Below are 19,827 nucleotides of genomic sequence, written 5' to 3'. Positions count from 1 at the left end.
AAAGTATAATACTTATTCGCTGGGCTATGCATGTACAGAAAGTTATTTATTATGAAATCCATCCATGCAAGCAACCTGCACTTGCATCTGCTTTTTGGTAAGGTTCAACAAAGATTAAAGTTGTATTATATTCAACAGTTATTTTAAATGCAAGTACATCTAATTACTTATCAGCTTTGCAGCCAGTAATAAATATACAAAAATAAACAATTAGAGCAGTAGACCAAGGTGGATTCACAAACACTAAAAACTGTATGCATAACTGGAAAGACTTGTTGGAACTTGATTCCTCAATAACTGACAATCACTTATCAAACAGAACCAATCATGTCTGCCTTATTTGGATTTGTTTGATTTCTTATAGGCAAAATGGTGACTCCGTGCATACATTTACAACTCCAATTTTCTCAACCTGTCTTGGTGTTGACTCTGCTGCAGAGGCTTGTAAGTTGGCTCCCTCAGTCAAAAAATACTCTCCCTGTCTTGTTCTAGCACCAAAACAGCTATCAGCCTTTACTCGGCCACTTGTTGTTGAGTATTTGCGCTGCATGTAAAAGTCCATTTGCTGTTTGAGTCTCAACTTCTTATTTTTTCTAATGGATCACACTGATCCAAATCATCTCATAGTCTTTTAGGTTTCCCAATGGAAAACAATAGACATTTTCTTCTAAACCTTTCCTTACATCAGCATTATAGCTGGTATAGAGAATACAATACGATGTACTGTAAATGTAACTGCTCCTCAGCCATTCATTCATTGTGTCATTCACAAAACAATAATGGGATACGTATATCGAGTTGTTGTTTTTAATTACTGCACCATTGGATGTTCTGAAACACGTATGTCTTTCTGCAATACAGCATGATTCTATGTTTCAAAACTTCATCTGTACTGCAATTCAGAGTAAAGTTTTGTGAATGTGTTTTGCCACTTTGTATTCCTAATGACTGTCCAGTGGGACAAGAACCGTTTGTAAAAGAATAAAAAACAAATGTGTTTGCTGTCAGCAGTAAAAGAGGGGGATTTTACAGCTAGAGATTGATGAAGAGGAGTAAAGAACTTACACACAATATGTAAGCTGTCTTTCTAAACCTGTTGGATTCAGGCCTTTGGGGGATGCAGTATACCCTGCATGTGGTCAGAGAACATGGGCTTTTCTCCCCAGTTCTTACCAAGACAAATCCATCATCTTTAATTAGTGCACTCAATGGACATGGTTTAAAGTAGGACGGCAAATCTTTCCAACAAAAAAATGCTCTTCTAATTGAACATGTTGCAGGTTTCATGAAAAAAAATGAACTTCCAATCCATAAATTTTCTCGACAAGGCCCCCACAGGTCCTAAACCATCTTGGTGAAGATGAAAACGTTGCTTGCTAACAGATTACAATCAGAAGTCTGTATAAATGTCTTCAAATGTCTTCAAATGTCTTCATTCCTGCCCACTGCAATAAGACTTTATAATAAAACACCTCGGGCCAGATCATCGTCCTTCACATGACTACAACAACGCTACACGGTTGTTGGTGATCCTTGCTCTACTGTCCAGGTTGTTTAGTTACTAGTTAATACCACTCTATTCATGGTACATACTGTGCATTTCTATTTTTTATTCTATTTATCTTATTTTTTATTAATCTATTCCTTCAAATTCAATATCTGCTTTGTTATTTTATTGTACTGTATATATTGTGCATTCCATAAGTTATATTTCACTCTGTAAATTGCTGCTGCTACAAACTAATTTCCCCCTGGGGATAAATAAAGTTTATATCTATCTATCTATCTATCTATCTAAATCTCATGTATCTTTCAGATCTTTTTTTAGCACTGGTAGGTTGGTTTTAACTTTTTACAAGTTCACATCCAATGATCTGCTTTCAAAAGTGGGATTCCATCTGCATGAAGAAAAAACTGATATGAAGGCTTTACCAAACCTGCATCATTGCGCATCAATGAATCATGCCGCTTGGCGACAGAACTATAGGCGCATACCTTATGCTGGGACTCAAACCCAGGCAGTGTGGGTATCATGCCCAGTCACAGGACCATGGCTAGATTAACCCACTAGGGGGCCCCAGGGAAGAAAACTACTCTGCCCCCAACTCTGCCACTAATCATCATTACTTACTTTATACATTTTTCATGCAATGTTGAAGAGAAGTAATGAGAGCCTGTTTGTACAGGGTCTAAAAATATGATATTTAACATTTAGTCATGCCTGGCCCTTGTACCATTGCAGATATTGTGCTTACATTAAAAAGATTGAGGGGGGGGAGGCTTCCAATGTGGTACAGAAAGAAACAAGATAAAGACAATTGAAATATCCATGAATGTAAAGGATTGAAACAATTATTTAAGTTTCAGATGCTTATAAATCACCAAAGATGAACAAATATGCATTCAAGCAAATTCACAGATCAATGGACACACTGTGAACCTGAGGCCTTCAATGTCCTGTAGTAGTTGCCTCCTCAGGTCAGTAAACGAGCCATAACCAGGAACCATACATCCACATTTTTGGTTAAATTCAAACATAAAGACTTCTTTTAATCAAGTGGCCCATGCCTACCACGGTAAACCAACAATGTGTCACTGTCAAATTACAAAACTGAAGACTGAAGACGTATTGTCAGGTCACAGGAAAAGCCCAGACGTAAATAACTCAAATTAATGATGTCCGAATTCCATTTAGCTCCTTCAGTTTCAGGGTCCTTGTATTGTGCATGCTGGCTCACTGTTACACTGCTGTGGCATGTTAGGACACTTGAATACAACAGAGCCATCATTAGTAACACCTGTGCTTTTCTTACAAGAAGTCAAACATATTGTGTGAAAAAAGGCCTATGCTAGCTGTGATAAAGGCCCAGTCAGTTTTTAACACACATTTAAAACATCTCAATCTCTCAGCTGATCTTAAATGAGAGCACAGTTTAGCTCCTATTTTGACAAACCTTACTGATGTTAACATGCATTGAACAACATTAGTGTGCATCGTTGGATTAAATTCAGCTATTTCCTTCTGTATTTATAGGCCTATCAAGCTATTTTGGAAGACAGTTTCCAATTCTGTGTTTTGGATTTGGATTTAGACCACAGATTGTGCTTGTAATCAGAAACTGGCACCGAGGACAACAAGACTAAAATTCTAAATCCCAAAACCTGCTGCTAAAAGTTGCAGTGTTTATTAAGCTCTGTAGTTTGAAAGTATTGGATGGAACGAACAACAGGTTTTAGATTTTGCTCTTGCTTTTCTTATAACCCAATAGTGATGCTAAACATGTAAAGTTTGTCCAGAGGGTGGCCTAAGTAAAAGTCTTGGGATCATTTACTGTCAGTGTAAAGGGTTCTTCTGGTGAGCACGAGTTTTGAGATTTGATTACTGCATGTTAGATTTTGCAAGATGAGGAAATATTGGACAAAGGTGCAACAAGAGGAAAGGTCAAGGGGTCCCCAAAAAATATTAGGATGGATACAAATCCAGTCTACAGTATAGGGATAGTTTTGCATGGATAAACATGTCCAAGGGTATATTTTGACCATATGATAGTGCGAATGGAAAGGTCCCAAGATCACCAAAATCACAAGGAGTAATCATAACCATGCAATTTTACATGTAGCTGTCAAAATATCTCGCTCCACACTAAAGTTGCAGACAGAGCCACTGACAAACATTGCTTTCCTCAGGGTTTGCCACCAGCACGGTCAGTTCAACACGGAGTCCATAATCATCAAACAGCATGAAAGAAATCCTCCGAGAGTAAGCTGCTGTGATGTTGGCACAGACACGAGGATGCTGGGCAGCAGGTGAAGGAAACCATGGAGAGGTCGCTAACTGAGTACATACTTAAAGGAGACAAGTATGCTTTGTAACTAACGTTTCATTGTCATTTATTATTGATTGTGATGTCAGTGTTGAAAGTTATTTCTGGATATCAATAATATAGTAGTAGTATTAGTATAGTAGTATATAATAGTATGCCCAAACTCTACTCAAACTCTGAGTATGCTCACAAATATAGTCACAAAATTAAGTATAGGTACTTTTTTAGTTTTTGTGTCAACATTCAGACTGAAGGTGTTTTTACTCACCATGACTGTTGGATTATCCGATTTTTTCCCATTATTTATGTGTTGAAAAAGCAAACAGCATACACCTCACTGTCTTGGTGGCTGCAAATATAATGAGAATATGCATTATAATGTGCTATAATTTATTTCTAAAGAAATATAAGTGATTAAACATTATTTAAAAGTTTTCTGTGTCTGCTCTTTTGATTTATATAATATTATTTTACAAGGCAAACATTTTTAGAAGATTTAAACGTTCAGAGAAATGCTGTCGTGTTAAATAGAAAAATTAATTATTCAACTGTCGTTAAGCTTTTGGGGTGTGCTCTATAATAATAATAATAATAATGGTCCAAAATTATGTAAAATTTTAAGTTTTAAGTCAAAAACTTCTTTTTTTTTTATTGGGAGAGGACCCCCCCAAACCCAATATCTTCTAGTATCTTTTATTCACTGTAGAAATTCAGAATGTATCTCTTTATCCTGCTGCATAATCTAAAATGTTGAAGCATCCTGACTGGGACACAGCTCATAAAACCTGAATGAATAGCTCACACCATGTCTGGCTGTCAGGTGTTGATTCCAGGCTGTAGACATTCCTATAATACATCACATAGCGATACTATAGGCTACTAATAACACAGGAAAGCACCATAACCCTATCATTTTTCAGCAGGAATATTATTGGAGTACTATAGGTCTGCATGCATAACCCAACTATATTAGTAAAACAGTAAAATCACAACTGATACAGTATAACGTGCTTAAATAAATAATACATACATATGAATAAATAGCAAAGATTGCTGATACCGGCTGATACACATGTCAACATGTGAATAAAGGGAGTAGTGGCCCGTTTTACTTGAAGCTCTGAAAATAACTAGCTGTCAGAAAATGTAGTGCATTAAGTATCCTACAACATTTCCCTGAGATGTAGTAGATGGAAGTAGAGGGTGGCATGTGAAGAAAATACTGAAAGTACAACATTGTTCTTCAGTACAGTGCTTTCGTAAATGTTCATAGTTCATTTCCACCACGGTTTATTTGAGAGTAGAAGAATTTAGTGTTCCCTTCCAAATCTGCTAAAACCTCATCTCCCATAATGCTTTCTCCTTGCGCCAGAAGTAAGATGACGATGACGTCTAAGTTAGGCGACCACGATACAGGTGGAGCTAACCAAAGAGCCCACCTACCGTTACCAAGGAAAGATAAAACTTAACAACTTATACCCAATAGTTTCGCAGTCATATTAAACATTTCTATTAGGGCCTAGATTATTAGTATATATGTAAGTAGCCACTTAAAGTAATAACAAGTGCTTCATATTAGCACAAACGTGCTATTAGCACTATTAGCAGTTAGCTTGCATGTAGCATGTGAGCTAGCCTTGTTTGTGTTTTGATCAGCTTGTTTATAAACCTGTTGGCTGCAACGATTTGCTCAAAACAGTGAGTTTGACAGCATCATTCATTTTAAAGGGTCATTTTGCATGCTACGCGTAGTAACAACGTTACTTTGTGTGCACTTATTCATCAAATGTTTCCAAGTTCTCATTTGTAGAAGTTTGCCTTGAAAGAAAGTAACGTTTCAATGTCTAATGCACATATTTTGATTGTCAGACTGTAATTCTTAACCAATTAGTTCGATATAAACAATCAAACACAATTTTCATATTGTTTATGACAGACAATATTAACAGATGAGGAAATGTAGAGCATTTAAAGACTTTCTAATGTAGATATAACAGCCAGACAGAGGCTTTATTCACCAATCATTTCAGCAGGAGTTACTGTATCACTTAATGCAGCGTGTAAGACCAAGCAATATTAGAGCACGAACCAGCAAAGAGATCTAAACTGCCATCCAGCTCCGCCTGTGTCTGCTCCTTGTGACTAGCATTTAGTGTGTTATTTGGTGGTAGATTTAGAAAATTGTCTGCTAATTGTAACACACAATCATCACTGTCCTCTGCAGAGCTCAGAGAACACCACCCTAAAGCTGAAAAGAAGAAAGGATGCATCGGTTGTAGATCCTGCTTTGTACTCTGAGGTGTTGGTGGTCCACTCGTGAGCAGAACACAGGATGCCGTACCACTGTGTGGCTTACGGGTGCGGCAAAACTGCTGAAGATGGGATGAGGCTGTTTCGATTCCCCAAGGACCCTGAGGAGTTTCGCAAATGGGAGAAGCAGGTCCAGCGCACTCGCACCCAGTGGGTCGCCATGCCTAACTCTCACCTCTGCAGCGAGCATTTTGGCAAGGAGTACTTTGAGCCCCGACCAGCCACAGCAGCTCTGACTCTGAAGATGGGAGCTGTTCCTACTGTGTTCGTCCGTCCGCACTGTGTCTCCTGCAACGGAGTGGGCTGCAGTAACTGCCTGCCTGCTATCCAGCGTCGAGGCATCACTGCTGAACCAAGAGAGCGTACCACAAGTGTGAGTAGTTATTACCTTGGTTCACTGCAGAGAGAGTGAGTGTCTGTCGTTCTGAGAGCTTTAAACACGCCTCTTTTGTTGTTTGCATTTATTATTTAAAGTAACATTCACACATTCTATTTACCACTCTTGTTTTTTCCTCTTCACAGGCAGAAAATAATGAAGTGGCGTCCACACAGTTTGATGATACTGATGGACAAGGTGACAAAGAACATCTGACGGGAGGAGAAGGGATGAAGCGGGGGGAAAAAAACAAAGAACGACCAGGTGAGGTGCAAGTGAGGAACAAGAGAGAACAAGAGTTGAGAGAGAGAGAGAATGTCAATTTTCTGTTCATTTGAATGATCTTAAAGAGAGTCAAAAGGAGCGATAAAAGTTCTCCACAAAACACTTAAATGAATAAAAATCTGACCTGTTTATGCTCAATGGACTGTTGATAAGATTTGATGATGTTCTATACAAAATGCATGTATTTATTTATCTTTACAGTGGTTTGTGAGATGTGTGGCACCACCGGCACTACGAGCACCTTCTTTTCAAAGACCAAGCGTTTCTGCAGTATATCCTGTTCACGCTCCTATTCATCGAACTCCAAGAAGTCCTCCATACTGGCACGACTGCAGGTGACAACATCTTTTAGTTTTGAAGCAGAGCTTTATTTTTCACCAAATAGCAAAAGTTTGTACTTGTTTGCAGCTACCCACGGCTTTATTATGGTCGCTGCCAGTAGAATCATGCGAACGCTCACATGTGTGACTGTGCGCCTCTGTCTCTGTCCGTGGCTAGGCCAGTTATGGCTGCATGCTCGAGGACCTCTGGTGGTTGCGGTGCTTCACACTTACTCAAAACACATGTTATTGCCTGTTTCATACCGCCATTGGCCGCCTGCTGACTCCTCACTCACTGCTCTTAGCCGGCCCTTGGCCGGTAGGGGCCACGAGTGATAACGCAGCTGAGTGCATCGTCACCTCTAAGCTGCTGCTACGCAGACAGCTTGGTTAAATGAAAATCGGAGACTGGAGTTTAACATGCAGTCAACATCAGCAGAGCGTATCTTGCTTGAGTGCAGAGATTAAATGAGTACATTGTGAAATGCGGATTGTCAACACTTTGAGAAAATGTGGTGTGCTACTTCTTGTTTCGGTACTGAGAAGCATCAGGATGAAACCATGTTTTTGTGGTTTTTGTGATTGCTGTTGCTTCCTTAGTCGTTAAAGAGGACTCTCAGCTAAAAACATCCTGCTACTATTTTTACCCAGATTGTTTTGGTGTGATTTGTTCAGACTTGAAAATTAAAGGTTTGGTAAAGGTTAGTGTGTGCTGTTCAAAGCCCCCCTTTGTTGAAGTTCTTAACATCCGGTTTTGTTTCTCTTTAAGTAGCTTTATGGTTAGAAAAGTCATCTTATTCCATTCTTTCTGACAGTGTCATATATTTACTACAGGCTGCAACTAATAATTATTTTTTACATGTAATCTCAATTACTCAACTAATCTTAAATGTCACAAAAAGACCAAAAAATGGCACAATTTCCTAAAGCCAAAGGGGATTTTTCCAAAGTTGAATGTTGTGTCTGTACAACAGCCAAAGATAAGTTGACAAAGAAAAGCTGTAGTTGAAGCCATGTGATGTTTCACTGAGAGACGCATTCAAATCCATCGAATGGACATTATTTTCAAAACACAAACTTCAACCTGAGATAACAAATATCTTCGGAAGTACACCGAGAGACGTTCGGTATACCAAATGTATTCATTTGTGTTTTGTATATTTATATGTACTTATATTAACTCATAGTTACGAACACATGGTGGCAGTATTTCGCAAAAACAACCCCGGTCCCCATTGGAGAGAAAAAGGAGAAGAAAAAGAAACGGCGCGCGCTGTGTTTGAAGTCACTGCCCCGGCCTGAGAGGCTGTAATTCATCGGAGATGTCTGTGCAATACAGCGGCTTCAATGGTGCACACGTTTTTGCGTCGATGCGCGGTGGAACTACAAACGTCGGAACCTCGTCTGTCCTCGGTTTCCACTCGGCGACCCAGAGACACTGACCCGAGGGCTGTTTGCTCTCAACATGGCTGTAAACACTCCGCTCCACGTTCTCCACCAAGTTAGTAAGAAGCACTTTGGGCCGGACGCCCGCTACGACACCCTGGATCAGCCGACCCGCCGGGCCCGGCTCCTCAAGGCCTCTGAGACAGGGGACCCATCCGTAGGCTTCACTTACCTGCATCAACAGGTAAGTGTGATGATTAGTGTGTAAAACCGCGTGGCCATGCATCCTATTCTCCTGAAACGCAAAGACGGGACAAGACCTGCAAAGCAACCGATGATGAACTTAAAAGCAGAATTCCTTCAATTTTAGAATGTAATTAATATAAAAAGTAATACAAAATAATAATATAAAATAACCTGATTTATTTTTTTCTCATTTAATTATTTATCCGGACTTTGAATTTATTAAATTAACATTTTGTTTCTAAGATCATTTTGTTGACAATAATTGTAGAAAAACTAAGAGCTGAAAACAATTAGTTGGTTGACCGATAAAGTCAATTGATAGAACATTTATTGGCACCGATTTTGATAATTGATTAATCGTTTCAGTTATTTTTCAGCAAAATTGACAACATTCACTGGTTCTGACTTCTTGAATGTGGATTTTAGCAGTTTTGATGAGGCCTTTTTGACAGTAAAGTAAAGCTGTTGTGGAGCAATTTGAAACATCAACTTTGGTTCTGGAAAAATTGCTAATTTTTTAAAATTTGCTATTTTCTGACCAAACAGTAAATTGATGTATTGAGAAGATCATTGGCAGATTAATTGATAATGAAAACCATTCTTAGTTGCAGCCCTATGCCAAACCTTCTCATTGTAACTGTAGAAGTCATTTGTTGTGTGTGTGTGTGTGTTTTATATGTCTCTTGCATTTTAAAGCTGGAAATGCATGATTGTACACATTTCTACTATTCTTGGATGTTATTTTGTTTATTCTGCAATAAAGGGAGAAAATGTTGCCAGGTCTTTCTTTCTGTGTGAAGTTTTGTTTTTGACTAATTTTGGCATTTTAAAGCTACTAGTAGTCCTCATTTTCACTTTCAGAATCTTGCTATTCACCTGTGAATACAGAACCAACTTGTTTGATTGCCGGTGTTCTCTTTGCTTATCGGGAAATATAACCAGAATTTGTTAAACTCTCTTTTCAAAAAATGTTCACCCTTGACAGCAGTCATTGGATCTGACTCAACACTCTACTCTCCCTTGCAGTACATGTCAACAGCTTGAAATCAATCATATGACTGGATGAGGACGATGAGACCACTTTGCTCAACTCTTCTTTGTGCTTCTCTCTTCAGGGAAGGCCTCCCTCAAAAAAAGCCACCGTGCTGAACAAAGTGAACAAACCCCCTCCAGCCTCGACAGTACAGAATGGTGAGGCCACTGAACACACACACAAGGAATCGAAATGACTTCATTGCAGTACAAAGTCAGATTTCAAGGAGTATCTACATTTGAGACGCATTCTGAAGTCAAGTGTGTACTCGACAAGATACACGGTCTGAACCGGGCCAAACGAGTTTGTGAATGGACATTGATTTATCCTGCAAAGACCAACTTCACCGGTATTTGGTGCTTGTTCGGGAATATTAGAAGCTGCATACAGTACGTGTACACACAATCTGACTTCGGCAGTGTGATTCCTCTGTCGTCTCTCTATTCTGTAGCGCTGCCTGCAGTTTTTGAGTGGGGCGCCTACCTGGAGAAGGAAACCTCTCTGGCTGCATCAGTGTCCTGCTTCAGACACGTGAGTCCCATCTGTGAAGTGTAATTAGAAAAAAAAATGTTTCTGGGATTTGCCTCTGTACTTATGTAAAAACTTAGACTTGTATTCAAACAGCATTTCAAACGGCATGAAAAAACCCAGTCCAACATATAAAGAAGAGAATACATTGCAAAAAAGAAGAAGTAAACTCTGAGCAGTCTTGAGAATAACTTGAGATTCCCGGGGAATGTATGAAAGTGTAAAAGTCCTCACACTGATGATCTGTAAGCGAACATCCGACCTCCCACCTGCAGGCTCCGCTGTGTGCCCAGTGGGATGACGTCACTCAGGGGATAAAGGTGGAGGTCCTGAACACAAACGCAGTGCTGCCGAGTAAAGTCTACTGGATTGCTACTATCATCCAGATTGCAGGTGTGTACATCTGTCTGACGGTCTTTATTTTGACAGGCCTTTCTACCATGGAATGATCTGTTTTATGATTATGAATTTGTGCCGTTGTTGCAATTAGTTTCTTATTTGTTACCGATCTTAAAGCTTCTCCACGGAGTTTTTACCCCCTAGTTAGCGCTGTGGATCTGTTTTTCCCTGAGTGGGTCCCCACTTTCTTGATCTCTTATGTGCATGTGCGCGCATACGCGTGAAGCGATACACATTCCTGCCAATGGTTTCACACTATTCCGCTAATCTACAGCATCTAACACGCCACGACAATGACAAACCAACAGTGTCCCCCTTAGGTCATGCTGGCCGGGAGCGAAACATTCACGTAGCTCACCAAACTCAAAACTGCATGTTGGTCGCAATTAATGGTTCGGCCTGTTTAATGTCCTTCCGTCCCGTATCTCCAGGATACAAAGCCCTGTTGAGATACGAAGGCTTTGAACACGACAGCAGCCGAGACTTTTGGTGCAGCCTCGTATCGGGGGAGGTGAACCCGATTGGATGGTGCGCCATGACGAGCAAACTGCTGGTGCCACCACAAGGTGAGAGAAAAAACAGAGTGATTTATTAAAATCAGGATTTAGCAATAGCACATGTTCCACTTTGACAAACTGTGTGTCCATAGATGTGAAGCAGAACATCCCAGATTGGAAAGACTACCTGATGTTAAAGCTTGTGGGGGCTCACACTCTACCTGTTGACTTCTACCTGAAGGTAAAACTGAATGCTGAATCATTTGACTCATGAATGGTAACCCAGCTGTCTTGTACATGTGAAGAGTGTCATGAATTCAAACAACACCAATGTGTTTTAATTCCACTGAATGAATTCACCTCGGTCTGTCCTCTCCGTAGTTGGCAGAGAACATGAGGAACTCTTTCAAAGCGGGTATGCGTGTGGAGGTGGTGGACCCCAAGCATGTGAGTCGGACCCGCCTGGCCACCGTAGAATCCATTACCGGCGGCCGCCTGCGGCTGGTGTGCGAAGACCAAAGTGATGCCACCAAAAATACGCTCTCTGATTTCTGGTGCCACATGTGGAGTCCTCTCTTGCACCCAATAGGCTGGTCCAGAAAAGTGGGTCATGCCATTAAAGGACCTGGTAGGTCACAGATTTGGTTTTTTGATAGCACGCGATATAGACAGAAACACAGAAGACGAGATAAGTAAAAGAACAACAACGGCAACATGCGTGAATATGTCCCAAGATAAACAAAATAAATGGAAATATGGGGAAAGAGAGTGGTACAAACCAGACACCCACATTTCACGCTTGTCTTGAATTCACCTTTTTCAACTTTAAGATGTGTGTTTACACGGCAATAAAAATAAATGCTTCTTTTTTTTATGATAGCAACCAGTGTGGAAGCTGCGTCCAGCGTTTGGAAGGGTAACTGCGATAGCTCATTCCTGCTCTTTAAGAAGGTAAGGAGAATGTCATCGCTCGAGAAGTAATTAATCAAATGAATTCAAAAAGCAAAAGTAGACCCAAAAGCTGCATTGGATTATTTATTACCAAAATGTCCGTCCATGGAAACCTTGAAGGTAATTCAACACTGGATAACAGTGCAGCTTTAATACAATATGTTAATATAAGTAAGAAGAGTAAGTGGTTTTTATGACTTATTTCTAATGCAATAAGTCATAAAAACCACTCGACTCTATTTCGATCTCATTTCATAATCACAAATCATTATTTCAATGAGTGATTTTGCATTTTTGGCCATCGTTGATGTGACAATGATCTGCACTCACGATGGAAAGTCGCACTCTACATGGCGCTGCTTCAGCACAACTCTTGACGACCCCTGTGTGATCTGCAGCCCAGGTTCGTTTACATGGAAGGAGGTTTCTTTGAGGAAGGAGTGAAGCTGGAGGCGATTGACCCTCTCAACCTGGGAAACATCTGTGTGTCCACTGTGCACAAGGTAAGACTGCTGTTTTTTGCTTGGTTTGGTTTTGTGTGTTGCGTTTGTCTGTCTGTCTTTCTTATGCGTCTCTGCCGCCCTCCACTCCTCCCAGGTGCTGTTCGATGGCTACCTGATGGTGGGTATCGATGGCACCACGTCAAACAAGGGCTCTGATTGGTTTTGTTACCACGCCTCGTCTCATGCCATCCTTCCTGTAGACTTCTGTAAAAAGAACAACATCCCTCTCACGGTACCTCAAGGTAAATATGAGCATGCCTCTCCATTCAGTCTTTGCTTCGGCTCGCACTTTTTGCTGGTAATAGTTTGCTTCATCATCCTGTTTCTAGAAAGGTGTCGTCTATTTAAGCAGGGGGTAAAAACTCAAGCAGTACACTGTTAATGAAGCTACGTCCTGGTTTCTCTGTGTCTTGGCAGGCTATGACTCTCAGACCTTCACCTGGGACAAATACCTGAAGGAGACCAACGCTAAAGCTGCACCGGCTCGACTGTTTAACGCCGTAAGACAGGAAGTCCAAACCTTGTGCAGCATTTTGCGGTCTCTGTTTAGCAACATATTAATGTGATCACATCCACAGTTTTGTTTGCCTGAGTCAGAAGGTTGTATTTGATCCACAAAGAAAACTACAGTTTGTCTATTTCTTCAGGACTACCCGGGTCACAGCTTCTCCCCCAACATGAAGCTGGAGGCGGTGGACTTGATGGAGCCGCGCCTGGTGTGTGTGGCCACCGTGAAGCGCTACGTGGGCCGCCTGCTGCTTATCCACTTCGACGGCTGGGAGGATGAGTTTGACCAGTGGGTCGACCACCAGTCCCCGGACATCTACCCCGTCGGCTGGTGCGACCTCATGCGCTACCAGCTCCAGCCTCCTCCAGGACTCGGTAAAAGCCCCATTCAATAACAATACCCCCCCCCCCCCCCATTCTGTGTTGTAGAGGTAATGTTTATATGAGGCGGTGGAATCAAAGACCAAATGAGGCAGAAAAACCCTCCAGTTTGAGTGACTGGTGGTTAGCGCTGTGTGGATGATTTTGACCCTGTATAAAAGTGACGGGTGTTTTTATTCTGTTTTCCAGTTGATTTGGAAAACCAGACGGCACAGACCAAGAAGTACAAGGCCCTAGCGTATGGGAAAAGGAGTACGTTTTGACTCGGAAATGTACATGGAGTCCTGTGTCTTGCCACAGAAAATAGATTCACATTTAGTATTTTCTTACATCTGATAGTTATATAACTACATAACATTCATCTGCTTTTGTTTTCAATAGAAAAGAAATATGCAAAGAAGAGGCTCTCTCAGGACCAAGGTAAAGAAGATGATGATGGTCAGCAGCCTGAGGTCAGTGGCACTGACGGTCCTCCTGTGCTAGAAGACCACATTCTTCCTCCAAAAGAGCCGCTCATCCAGCCCAAGACTGAGCCAGAGGAGCAGGAAAGTAAGTGGACAGACTTGTACGACACGATGCTCACTTTTTTGGTAATTTGGTGACATAATTCTGTCTCCGTAGTCTTTGCAGTGCAGGTGAAAGTGGAGGAGGTGGAGATGGAGACCCCCATTGAACCTCCAGACAACCCTCAACAAGCCCCTCTTGGTATAATCATAGAGGAGGCGAGAGGGGAGCAGAGTAAGTCCAGACTACATCAGTCCCCAGAGCAGAGCAGCAGAGAAAACCTGGCGCATGCAAAGATGAAGCCAAGTGAACCGGCAGTAGAAAGGAGTGAAGAGTGTGAATCGTTAGAAGAGAGCTTTAGTGGTGACAGCAACATGGAGCAGAGCGAAAACAAGCCGAGCCAAGGAGAAGACAGTGCCATGGAGGAAGTTTCAGAGAGCAACACAGAGCAGGACACAACAGGAGAGGCTGCTGGCATGGAGACATGGGAAGAGTATGTCTGCTGAAAGAATGAAGACGACAACTGCAGGAAAGGTGGACGAGTGAAGAGATTGGGCTGGCTGTGATGGAGTAAGATGAGATCATTGTGGAAAAAAACAACAAAGAAAATAACTAAATGAGAGACAAAAGCAGGCTGGAATATTTAGAGCAAATAAAAAAGGGATACAAGTTATGGTCCTTAAGATTTCAGTCCTGGTTGATGTGTTAACAGCAAGTCAATCAAGCTAATGTTTTAATAAAGAAGTCAGTCAATGATAATTGCAACCACAATCTGATTCCATGCAGCACACTGCGAGACATGCACGTTCCTGTGATTGTATCGCAATAACGGCCACCGTGTGTTTCGCCAGTTGAACGCTTTAAATGTGAACTAGCAGCAGTAAGACACGGTGGGTTTACATTAGCATGAACCTAATGCAGCAACAGTAAACAGTAAGGTTGTCATCAGTGAGATGAAATTACAGTTGCATGTGTTACATGCACATGTTTCCTGTGAATCTTGGGTTTAAATAGGCTGTTTGAATCCAGAGCAGGAATGGCGGACTCTGCCACTACCAGTGAAAAGTACTGTATAGAGGAAGTAATTATTCTACACTGTAGATCCATTGATGAAGCTATTGATGCAGCTATTGATGAAGATTCACTGACCACAAATATTGGAAACGGGGTTTGGGTTTATGAGTCATAACTTTAAATACTTAATATACCTTGAAATCATGACTGCATGTAGTTCACAAGGACCAGCTTAGCCAGTTATGGCACTACCTCGTTCTCTCTATGTTGACAAGTTCCACTACACTTCGACTTATTCTGCTTTAGCTGAGCTGAACATGTCTATTCTCACATCAAACCTGTAAATATGAATTCTGGGTTGACATAGCAGACAAATGTTTGTTGTAATATTTTATTTGTTCCTGTTTTATATCCAGATGTCTTCTTTTTTCTTTCTTTTTTTTGTAAATATGAAATCACTGATTAAAAAAATAAAAAATCTCAACTTGCTGATTTGAATGTTGTCTCAAAGTTTCTAAATCAGTACATTCTGCAGTTGTGGTGTAGTGGTTAAGGATAACTAGCATAAAGCCAAAGGCTGCATCATTTTAGAGCAAGTAACTAAAGCTAATGAAACAGCTGGATGAGCTGGTGATGTTGATCTACTGCTGTGAATAGGAAGACAAAAAGTGCTCAGAATAGGTTGCTTTGATAAAAAAAACACCATTAATCTGAAATGCTGCACTGAAAAAATATAAACTCGCTGATGGAAAACGGTCTGTCAGGAGATGTGAAACAGCCTCAGCAGGTCACCGTTTCAGAGAGTTGAATCCATGGGTTTATCAAAACATCAGCATAAAAGACAGCAGGTTCAGGCCGTGCTGCGTCTCTTGGTGGTTTTCTTGGCTACGGGCGGTTTTGTGTTCAGACTTTTGCGAAGTTTGGATTTGGCTTTGAGCATTTTGACCTTCCGAAGGCTGTTGAGGTGCATCGGTTTGGGTTTGGTTGCCTTGGGCGCCTTGGCGGGCTTCGGGGTGACGGCGGGGGGGGCGGGGAGGCTCTCTCCCCCGGGACAGGCCTTGAAGACGTGGACGTCCTTGACCCTGCGACCACGCAGCTCAGGGGGATTGGCACAGGTGGCGCGCACCTTCAGGTTGACTTTTTCAATCCACCTAGATGAAGAGGTAAAATCAAATGATTTTATTAAAAATGCCCAAACACTAAAAAATCCATCTCAACTACTGGTACTAGAAGCTAAAATATGACAGGCATAGCTGCAACTATGCAGTTTTTTTATTTATTCATTGGGTAGCCTATACATAAAGAATCATCCCTTGTAAAAAGTTGCAGGCTTTAAAGACTCCTGTTCAAACCCCATTCAATCCTCTTACATGCGTAGTGGCAGCAGAGGGCAGTCACACATCAGAGGGTTGTCGGCCAGGTTGATGACCTCCAAAGAAGTGAGAGGCTGAAGGTTGGGCACCTCCTCCAGCTGGTTGCCTTCCAGGAAGAGGCTCCTCAACCCTGCACCCAGACCTCCCAGGGAGGTCTGTGACATCTGGAGTACGAGAGATCAGGTCAGTCAATTGTTCAATAACTTCTGTGAATTAATTTGTTGCTGATTCTACGGCTGGAGTAAATGTGCAGGTTTGAGAAAAACAGAAGAGGAAGGCTGCTGTTGTAAAGTGTAGCAGCACATCAAGAGCCCACTCGCCTTCTCCAGTCCCATGTTATCCAGATACAGCTCCTTCAGTGAACTCCCCAGCGGTCGAAAAGCATTCGGCCCCACCCAGCGAATTGAGTTCCCAGACAGCCTCAGGTCTCTGAGGTTTCCCGCCTTGCTCAGCGCTTCCGTGGGCACCTCCTTCAGCCTGTTTCCTCCCAGGTGGAGCGTATCGAGGTCACCGGCCTGGTCCAGGGCCCTGGGTGACACGTGATCGATGGCGTTCCCGGAGAGGTAGAGGGCCCTGAGGCCCTCGGCTCCGGTCAAGACGTCCGGCTCCAGCTTGGGGATGGAGTTGTTCTCCAGGTGAAGCGCCAGCAGGCTGGGAACCAGTTTGAAGGCTCCTTTGGGGAAACCGGTGAAGCGGTTCTTCTCCAGGTGGAGGTAAGTCAGCTGAGGGAGGCCTGCAGATTTCGATTATAGAAATTGAACTTGAGTATTGCGAGACGACTCTAATCTAATTAAATTTTGCATTGTAAATACCTTTAAAGGCGTCAGGGCTGAGGTTAGTGAGGTCATTCTCCGACAGGTACAGGTAGATCAGTCCCTTCATTCCACTGAAAGCCCCGCCCTCCACCTCCCTGATCTTGCAGCGCTGCAAATGGAGGGACACGACCTGGGCAACGCCGGGGAAGCTGTTGCTGGGCATGTAGTGGAAGTGGTTCCCCCGCAGGTCGAGGAGACGCGTGTTGGGAGAGAAACCTCGAGGAACTTTGGTGTGAGCGCGGTTCTCACACGAGGAGTGATGCGTCTCGGCCTGAAGACAGGGAGGTGATGGGGAGAGGGGGAGGGGGCACAGACACACGTTTTCAACAGCTACAGACGTGTGTTTTGGCAGAAAATGTTTCAGTGATTTAAAGGAATAGTTCGTCATTTTAAGAAATGCGCTTACAGAACTCACTCTTCTGCCAAGAGTTGGATGAGAAAATCAATACCACTCTCATGTCTATAGGCTACATATGAAGCTAAAGCCAGGAAGCTATAAGCTAAAGATTTAAAAATGCTATGCAGCCACAAGACTTAAATCACAAAACGCTCACCTCGCAGACGCAGTTGGCAGGACACTTGACCTTGTTCTCTGGCTCTGGCGTGGGTGGCGGCGTGATCCTGTTTGCATCCTCATACTCGGCCTTCAACATGGCCTCCTGGCTCTGGCAGCGCAGCTCGGGAGGGTGAACGGCCTCCAGGTTCTCTCCTGACATATCGGCCGGTCCTCCACATGTCCCCATCAGCTTTACCTTGCTCCAGATCGACCACTCCCTGTAGTGAGGTGAAGGAAAAGAAAGAGGATCAGGACCCTTTGGTTGACGGACTTAAAGCGTCTGAGGCCTAGTGAGCCAGCCATCATTTTAATATCCACAATGGTCCGCTGTACCTGAGTGGACGCAGGTAGCAGTTGCAGTAGATGGGGTTCCCAGCCAGGTTGAGGCGTGCCAGCTTGGGCGAACCTTCAGAGAAGGGCTGGATGACACGCAGCTGGTTGTAGCTGATGTCCAGGTGGATGAGGCTGGGGGATTTCGATACAGCTGTGTTGGCCATGTCCTGCAGGGACATGTGGTCCAGGAAGAGGTGGGTCAGTTTGGCCATGGACACAGCCTCCTCTCCAAGGTAAGTCATTGGGTTGTAGCTCATATCGAGGCGAGTCAACTCTGGCAGTCTGGATAGCGAGGCGGAGAAGTGTGGAAAATTAGGATGGAAATTTAGCTTTATTAGTCCAATCGAATGTTACTATATTAGAGCGATCGGATCTATTTTCCCTCCAAGAAACAAAGCAACTGTGATGTTAACCTATGTCTTTTTGCCCTTCAGTAGATATTCATTAGAGAATGTGTAGCTCTGTGGCAGATCACAGAGGCCATTGGCTAGTGTCACCATGCCAGGCAGCCTACCTGGTCATGGTCTCAGTGGGGAAGAACTGCAGCTCGTTGTGGTCCAGACTGAGACGCGTGAGCGTGAACAGACTGGCGAAGGCCTCGGTGTCCAGGTAGTTCAGAGAGTTGTGGCTAAGACGAAGCCATTTGATGTTCTGCAAGCCCTGGAGGGAGAAAATGTTGGCTTTTTAAAAAATTGACACTCCAACAACAGGAGACATTTCCACATGTCCTCAAACCACCTTTTCAGTTTGCCGTTTTGAGGTAGTTTTGCTACCTGGAAGGCCATGTTGGGGATGTAGACCAGCTGGTTGTGCGTAAGAGAGAGCAGGTTGAGGAAGCCGAGCTGAGAGAAAGCTCCGGGCTGGATCTCTTCCACGCGGTTGCGGTCGATCATGAGTTGCTTCAGCGAGGACAGGCCGTCGAACGACTCCTGGGCTCGCAAAGCACAAAGGAAGACAAAAAGTTCAACATGGCTGAACTGTAAAAGCTTGTGGGTGTGGTGGGGTTAGAGTTTGTTATAATAAAGAGGGGCAATCCAAATTTAAAAAAAAGAACCCAACAAACTAAAAGAAATGATGGAATAAATGAGGGTTGTGACAACTGTGAGACCTGGTAGAGGATGTCAACATTGTTGTTGGCCAGGTTGAGGAAGACCAGGCGACCGAGGCCACGGAAAGCGCCCTCCTTCACCCTGCGGATGTTGCAGCGCTGCAGCGACAGGTGAGTCAGGTAGGGAGTGTGTTTGAAAGCCCCGGTGGGAAGCTCCTGGATGTCGTTGCCTCGAAGATCTAATTTCACCGTGATCTGTGAAGAAAGGGGGGTCCCACGTTAGACAGAACCAGATCGGAACTAAACTTGCTGTAGAAATGTCGCAATGCACGTGCGAGTAAGAGACCTCCTCAACATCAGGAGGAACTTGGGTCAGGTTCCTGTTGACGCAGGTCACAGTGAGCTGGATCTGGTCACAGACGCACTGATGTGGACATTTTCCCGTGAGTGCCGCGGGGATGCAGAGGAGCAGCAGGACCGAGAGGGTGTCGGGACAGAGCTGGGAGAACATCTGAGTGGGAAAATAACAGCTTTTACTTCATTCACACTATTGCATGGGGTCTTTACGGAGGCTCCTCTTGGCCAGTGACACGGGGGGACCCACAGGGACAAGTCACCAGCAACTGGCTGCCATTTTA

At 43.1% G+C, this 19,827-nt stretch overlaps 2 protein-coding genes across 3 annotated transcripts; one reads left to right on the top strand and one right to left on the bottom strand.

Moving 5' to 3' along the window:
• Positions 1-5,241: 5,241 nt before the first annotated feature.
• l3mbtl2 (L3MBTL histone methyl-lysine binding protein 2) lies at positions 5,242-15,556 on the top strand. Of its 2 annotated transcripts, none has more exons than XM_076093235.1 (18): positions 5,242-5,522; positions 6,049-6,507; positions 6,657-6,774; positions 6,997-7,130; positions 9,863-9,938; positions 10,232-10,311; positions 10,584-10,701; positions 11,139-11,273; positions 11,357-11,445; positions 11,586-11,832; positions 12,085-12,155; positions 12,554-12,658; positions 12,753-12,900; positions 13,076-13,158; positions 13,306-13,540; positions 13,736-13,798; positions 13,928-14,095; positions 14,168-15,556. In XM_076093235.1, the coding sequence occupies exons 2-18, from the start codon at positions 6,157-6,159 to the stop codon at positions 14,554-14,556; spliced, it is 2,610 nt and encodes an 869-aa protein (XP_075949350.1). In that variant the 5' UTR covers positions 5,242-5,522; positions 6,049-6,156; the 3' UTR covers positions 14,557-15,556. The 2 variants fall into 2 exon arrangements, with proteins under 2 accessions (XP_075949350.1, XP_075949351.1); XM_076093236.1 differs by having other exon boundaries at positions 5,244-5,362.
• On the bottom strand, positions 15,087-19,700 carry chadlb (chondroadherin-like b). The gene is made up of 10 exons (XM_076093237.1): positions 19,536-19,700; positions 19,250-19,444; positions 18,915-19,070; positions 18,656-18,801; positions 18,142-18,423; positions 17,807-18,026; positions 17,250-17,523; positions 16,758-17,170; positions 16,435-16,601; positions 15,087-16,215 (listed from the first exon to the last, which is right to left on the bottom strand). Exons 1-10 carry the CDS (start codon positions 19,698-19,700, stop codon positions 15,915-15,917), a joined length of 2,319 nt encoding a protein of 772 aa, XP_075949352.1. The 3' UTR covers positions 15,087-15,914.
• Between the last annotated feature and the right edge of the window lie 127 nt (positions 19,701-19,827).

This window comes from Anarhichas minor, unplaced genomic scaffold, assembly GCF_050575085.1.
Source record: "Anarhichas minor isolate MPS153535 unplaced genomic scaffold, ASM5057508v1 ptg000017l, whole genome shotgun sequence".
Taxonomy (NCBI): Eukaryota; Metazoa; Chordata; class Actinopteri; order Perciformes; family Anarhichadidae; genus Anarhichas; species Anarhichas minor.
The sequence above is the reverse complement of the archived record's forward strand: the minus strand, read 5'-3'. Positions and strand labels throughout refer to the sequence as shown.

Bases quoted from the DNA above. Each gene is read 5' to 3' on its own strand.
- l3mbtl2 (XM_076093235.1), top strand. From the start codon at position 6,157: ATGCCGTACCACTGTGTGGCTTACGGGTGCGGCAAAACTGCTGAAGAT. The intron at 10,702-11,138 runs GTGTGTACATCT...CCGTATCTCCAG, and splicing joins TACTATCATCCAGATTGCAG to GATACAAAGCCCTGTTGAGA. The intron at 14,096-14,167 runs GTAAGTGGACAG...CTGTCTCCGTAG, and splicing joins TGAGCCAGAGGAGCAGGAAA to TCTTTGCAGTGCAGGTGAAA.
- chadlb (XM_076093237.1), bottom strand. From the start codon at position 19,700: ATGTTCTCCCAGCTCTGTCCCGACACCCTCTCGGTCCTGCTGCTCCTC. The intron at 19,071-19,249 runs GTCTCACAGTTG...TTGCGAGCCCAG, and splicing joins ATGTTGACATCCTCTACCAG to GAGTCGTTCGACGGCCTGTC. The intron at 18,027-18,141 runs GTACAGCGGACC...ACCTCACTACAG, and splicing joins TGCTACCTGCGTCCACTCAG to GGAGTGGTCGATCTGGAGCA.